The sequence below is a fragment of the Mus caroli genome, unplaced genomic scaffold (genome assembly GCF_978045245.1).
Source record: "Mus caroli unplaced genomic scaffold, Mus_caroli_1 scaffold_7, whole genome shotgun sequence".
NCBI lineage: Eukaryota > Metazoa > Chordata > Mammalia > Rodentia > Muridae > Mus > Mus caroli.
Genome location: NW_028227262.1, coordinates 26,871,354 through 26,877,353, shown reverse-complemented (window position 1 = coordinate 26,877,353; position 6,000 = coordinate 26,871,354). Strand labels below are relative to the sequence as shown.

General features: G+C 39.7%; 1 protein-coding gene across 1 annotated transcript in view; it reads left to right on the top strand.

Moving 5' to 3' along the window:
- Nucleotides 1–245: 245 nt before the first annotated feature.
- LOC110288221 (murinoglobulin-1-like) overlaps nt 246–6,000 on the top strand; it is a 69,489-nt gene continuing 63,734 nt past the window's right edge. Inside the window, 4 exon segments of the mRNA XM_085839974.1 lie at nt 246–331; nt 1,706–1,889; nt 2,673–2,832; nt 2,937–2,989. Coding sequence (XP_085696100.1) covers nt 246–331; nt 1,706–1,889; nt 2,673–2,832; nt 2,937–2,989 — 483 coding nt within the window.

Sequence of the window (6,000 nt, the reverse complement as noted above, 5' to 3'; positions counted from 1 at the left end):
CATCCACAGCTCCGCTGGCACCTTTCCTGAGACTGTTGTAATTTATTTGACTTGTGTTCAGGCCACCACTGAACACAGTGACATTAACAGAGAACAAATATTCTATTTTGCTATTGAAACACCTTGGGCAGTGCTTTTTGTTTTCAAAGACGACTCATAAATAAGCTGGCTGTAAGAGGACTCTGGAGACAGTGTTAAGAAGGAGACACCATAAGCCCTGTCCTCCTGTCCTTTCTTACCACACCATGTGGAAGAGCAGACAGGCTCAGCTGTGCCTTTTTTCAGTTCTTCTTGCCTTCTTGCCTTCTGCTTCTTCACTTAATGGAGACTCGTGAGTACCTCTAAAGCCTTCTTCATATATTCTCTCCTCCAATCAAAACCAATCCATTTCCTTTTACAGTCCCTTCCCCTGAAGCCCTCCCTAAAATCTTTTTGCTTTATATCTAGGAACTAATTGTATATATGTGCTCCAACTTTAATATTACATTTTACTGGGTAATCATTTTTCAACTCTAAAGCAACCAGCTTTACTAAACTGAGGCTTGGTGTGATTTAGAATCATCAGTACTATCTTATTCCCCTTATTACTGAACCAGTAGTATCTCAAATCCCAATGGTCAGAGACATTCTCTAGTGTTGAAACTATGTAATCACTTTGAAAAGTAAGCATTTAGATTGTTGACATTCTTGGTTGGAAATGTGTAGCCTATGGTGTTACCTTGAAACAGTTAAGACTTCAGGCACATCAGAAACCTGTACATGTTTGTGTCCTAAAACAATACATTTGTGAAGATCAAAGACCTTAAATTAAACTACCAGGAGAACTTATTTGATGTCCAAAATAAGCATAAAATAGGATTGTATTGTTGAGTAACTTTTTTTTGTATCTGTGATCAAAATATATGTTTAAGGTGCTAAAAATAAAAAGTAAGCTATTGATATTTTTGTATACTGTAATATAGCATTGACAGGCTAGATTTTGGGAGACAAAAATCTCTAATCCTAGGAACAAAATGATTCCTACAGATAGCCTTTGACATTTACCCAAGTATAACATAGATGAATTATGCAAGTTTGAATTTCACTGTCACGTTATAATTTTAGGTTGAAGAGTACCAAAAAATAAAAACAGGGTATTGAGTTATTGTTTTAAGAATTAAAAATGGTTGCTGGAGAGATGGCTCAGTGGTTAAGAGCATTGACTACTCTTTCAGAGGTCCTGAATTCAATTCCCAGCAACCATATGGTGGCTCAAAACCATCTGTAATGCGATCTTATGCCCTCTTCTGGAGTGTCTGAAGACAGCTACAGTGTCCTCATATACATAAAATAAATAAATAAATCTAAAAAGGAATTTAAAATGCTAATAAAACACTCATGATAAATTTTTATGAAAAGAATAATTATTCCTCTCATATTTTCATTTATAAAAATAAAAACTTTCTCAAACTTGAACTCTGGCAGTTTAGTAAAGGTAGTATATTGCCATTTGAACGTGCCACAGCAGGTATCACTGCTGAAGGTGATGATTGATGAGCTGATAACTGTCTTGCCACTCTGCTGTGTAGCAACCTGTGACATCTGCCACATTGTCAACCTGCCATCTCAAGCTGTCGAAATATGAGTGGTAATGGTTACTTTGGTGAAACTCCAGTTTTAGACAATGAGCTCTGTCATCAGCTGGCCGGATCTCCTTCCTTTCCAGGAAGTATATGGTGCTGGTCCCTTCTCAGCTCTACACTGAGACCCCTGAGAAAATCTGCCTCCATCTATACCATCTGAATGAGACAGTGACCATCACAGCTTCCTTGGTATCTCAATTGGGAAGAAGAAACCTGTTCAATGAACTTGTAGTTGACAAGGACTTGTTCCAATGTGTTTCCTTCATTGTGAGTACTAGATTCCTGTCCTGAATTGTTTTATATATTTATGAACATGTGTGTGAATTTGTATATAAAGTATCCATATATTTCTAAAAAAGTTAATCTAGAAGCATATCAGTGAACTCAAAACAATAGAAATTTAGAACATTTACCCAATAAACAAATAGTATAGCTCATCCCACCACAAAGTGAGAAGAGACCATACTTCTGTATTCACTGTTTTTTCATTGAATTGCCTCAAAAAAAAAAAAAAAAAAAAAAAAAGGAAAAAAATCCTATGGCCCAGAGGAAGGGTTTGCCAATTCATAGTACTTCCTGCTAGTGAGTTAATAAACTTTCAAACAGCACTCCAGCTAATTAGGACATCTCCTATGCATAGTCCTGATATCCTGAATAGGTGCTGGGTTTCTTCTTTGGGACCTATCCTCAAGACATAATTTGTACACTCAGTAATATATTGTTTTTCTATATATATCTGGTTCAGAGGTAGAGTTAATTTTCTTTCATTTCTTAGAGTCAATTTTCAATCAAGATTCTATTTACTGCATAAAAATCACTGTGGTTTTTTTTTTTTTGCCCACATAAATTCACAATGGCGTACACAAATGTTGTGTTTTCTTTTCATTATTTTTTCCATGACACTGTTTTTTCCTCCATGTAATCCTTAAAGAAAAACTGATGGACCCTCCACCTCTTTCCTGTGAGGTGGAAGGAGAGACGGTTAGTGAGGTAATCTAAGAAGTGCTGAGAGTCAGATGGTGAAGGGTCTCTTGTTCCTGGTGTTCTCAGATCCCTAGACTCTCCTCTTCTGATGAGGAGGATTTTCTCTACGTGGACATCAAAGGGCCAACCCAGGAATTCAGCAAAAAGGAAGCAGTGCTTGTGAGGAACAAAGAAAGTGTTGTCTTTGTCCAGTCAGATAAGCCCGTGTACAAGCCAGGACAGTCAGGTATGAAGCTCCACTGTGGGTAAAGGAATTAAGACACCATCCTGAACATGGCAAGAAGGCCTGGGTCTTTGGACCTCACTAGTAAATTCTCTCTCTTTTTCCAGTTAAATTTCGGGTTGTCTCTATGGATAAAAATCTTCGCCCCCTGAATGAGTTGGTGAGTCTTTCACCTTTGGGGGATTGGTGGGTTCTTCAAGACAAAAGCTTCTTGCGATATTCTAATTTCTAGTCCCTTCTGAGGCATGAGTTGTTTTCTTTTCTACTCTTTTGCCAATTTATACCCCTCATTCAGTTACCATTGGCCATCCAATGGCTTCCTTATATGTGAGTGTCCTTATTTTGTAGCCCATTAGTTAAGTATCTCTGAGTTTTCTTTATACTTTGTGGAGACTAGTACTGGATAGAACCTTTTAGATTGGTTATGTTTTTCAGTCATTTCTTTTGCACATTCTGCTACTTTGTGCCATCATCAAGAAATCCATTTCTAGTGGCGCACGCCTTTAATCCCAGCACTCGGGAGGCAGAGGCAGGCGGATTTATGAGTTTGAGGCCAGCCTGGTCTACAAAATGAGTTCCAGGACAGCCAGGGCTATACAGAGAAACCCTGTCTCAAAAAAAAAATCCATTTCTAGTATAACAGGGGTATTTCTCACTCAGTCTCTATTATTTTTATAACGTTGTATTTAAAACTTGGGTTCTTCCCTAAATAGAGTCTTTTAAGACTAAACTTGCATTTCAGTCTCTTCTCTGTCCTCAGACAAGTTGTGGGGACCTGTGTTAAGTTCCTTCTACTAGGAGAAGAAGCTTCTTGATGAGGGATGAGGGGTGCTTTAATCTCTCTCTCTCTCTCTCTCTCTCTCAAGATAAATCACCAACAGTTGGCTTAAAACTGTGTCCTTCAGCAGCATATTAATAGTGGGTTGGGACCTATGATGCATGAAACCTGAGGTTCTTGTCTCTACCATGATTCAAAGTGTGTGGATTTCATCTTATACAGAGGGACTTAAGGCCAGTCAGAAGTGGTTGGGTACTTCCTTGACATTTGTGCTACTATTGCACCAGTGGGCATGTCTTACCTGGCCAGTGGTTCTCAAAGTTTATTGGCTTCACAGCTGGGTGAGATTTATCACCATCTCCCCACCTCTGATATTATGGATAACACCTTACAGCTGCATACGAGCTAGCCAGTTGGGATGCTGGTTCTCATTTGTACTGACTTGATTATAGAATAGGAAATCCAAAATTGAATATCTGAATCGCATCCTCACTTCCAAAGGCACTGAGATTATTGTGTCATAGAGGAAGGAAAAACTGTAAGAGCCAGAGGTGAATACTGTCAGAGGCAGAATAAATGCAAGGGAACAATCCTCTAAACACAGCATGGCAGCTGCACTTATGAACTTACAGTTGTGTTAGCATGCACAAGCACATGTAATAATAATAATAATAATAATAATAATAATAATAATAATAATGATAAATACCACCCTGGCATGAAGAGGTGAGATGGGCACGAAGTGCCGCCCCTATCTGAGGAGCTATTGTTATGACAGTTACTGGGAGAAAGTCAGTTTTCTTTAAGAGTATAGACCCTTTTCAGCCTACCATACTCACGTAGAAGTCCACATATCCAAGAATATATAGATATACAGCACAAATTGGAATTAATGGATGGGAAAAGAGAACACTAAGTCAGGTGTGTAGGGAAAGGAGATAGATCTGGAAGGGGTGAATATCATCAGAAAATACTGTACAAAATTCTGAAAGAAATATTTATATATTAAACAAAGTATCAATCCACTTTTACTTAATTTGTTCTTTACAAATAACAAATTACAATGGACACCAGGTTTTGGGGAATCCATAAATTTTGTTTATCCCAATAATCTGTTGCATAATTTTATCAAGTATGTATTTACCTTTTCTTCTATGACATATTCTTCTCTCATACAAAACATCCTGACCATAGCCTCCCTGCCCCCTGTTCATTCCAGTCTCCAACAACTTTCTCTTTCCTCCAGATCCATTTCCCTTCAGAAAAGAGTAGCACTCCCAGTGATATCAACTGAACATGGCACAAGATTCAGTAAGACTAGCCACAAACCCTCATATAAAGGCTGGGCAACACAACCCAGTAAGAGGGAAAAGGGTTCCAAGAGCATGTAAAAGAGTCAAAGACATACCTGCTTCCACTGGTAGGACTCCTACACACACCCTGAGCTAAACAAGCACAGCACGCATGCAGAGGACCTAACACAGACCCAGCAGGCTCCGTGATTGTCTCTTTAGTCTCTGAGAATTCCTATGGGTCATGCTTTATTGATTCTGCGGGCTACATTCTACTGATGTCCTTGACCTCGGTGAATCCTACAACCCTTGCTCCCAGTCTTCTTTGAGGTTTCCCAAGCTCTGCCTATTGTTTGGTTGTGGGTCTCTACATCTGCTCCCATAAGCTGTTGGAGAAAGCCTCACTGATGAAGACTGGGCTGAGCACTGATCTTATGAGTATAGCAGGATATCATTAGGAATCACTTCATTGACCTTATCCCCCTCAGTTAGTCATGTTTGGTTCTACACTAGGTCTCTGAGCCATCTAGCTTCTTGTTCCTGGCCATCCAGGCAGTATGAAGGCATAGGCTTCCTCTCATGGCTTGGCTTCAAGTTGGATCAGTCATTGGTTGGCCACTCCCACAAACTCTGAGTCACCATTGCCTCCATACATCTTGCTGGTAGGAAAGGTGTGGGTAAAAGTTTTTGTGGATGGGTTGGTGTTCCAATCCCACCACTGGGAGTGTTGTTTGGTTATAGAGGATGGTTTCATATCCTCCATTACTAGGAGTCCTCACAAAGATCATCCTCATAGATAACAGGAGTTTCCACATCACCCCTACATGTCTCCTTTTCTAGTCATCTTACGCCATACACTCTCCCTCCTTCCCTCCCTCCCTTCCTGATCTGACCCCTCCTGTTTCCATCTCATCCCTCCCTCAGTACACCTGCAAAATCTATTCTGTTTTCTCTTCCCTGGGAGATCCATGCATCCCCTCGGGCCCTCCTTGTTACTTAGCCTGTCTACGTCTGTGGATTAAAGTATGATTACCTGTTATTTTACAGCTAGTGTCTGCTTATAAGTGGCATATCATGTTTGTCTTTCTGGGTCTGGATTGC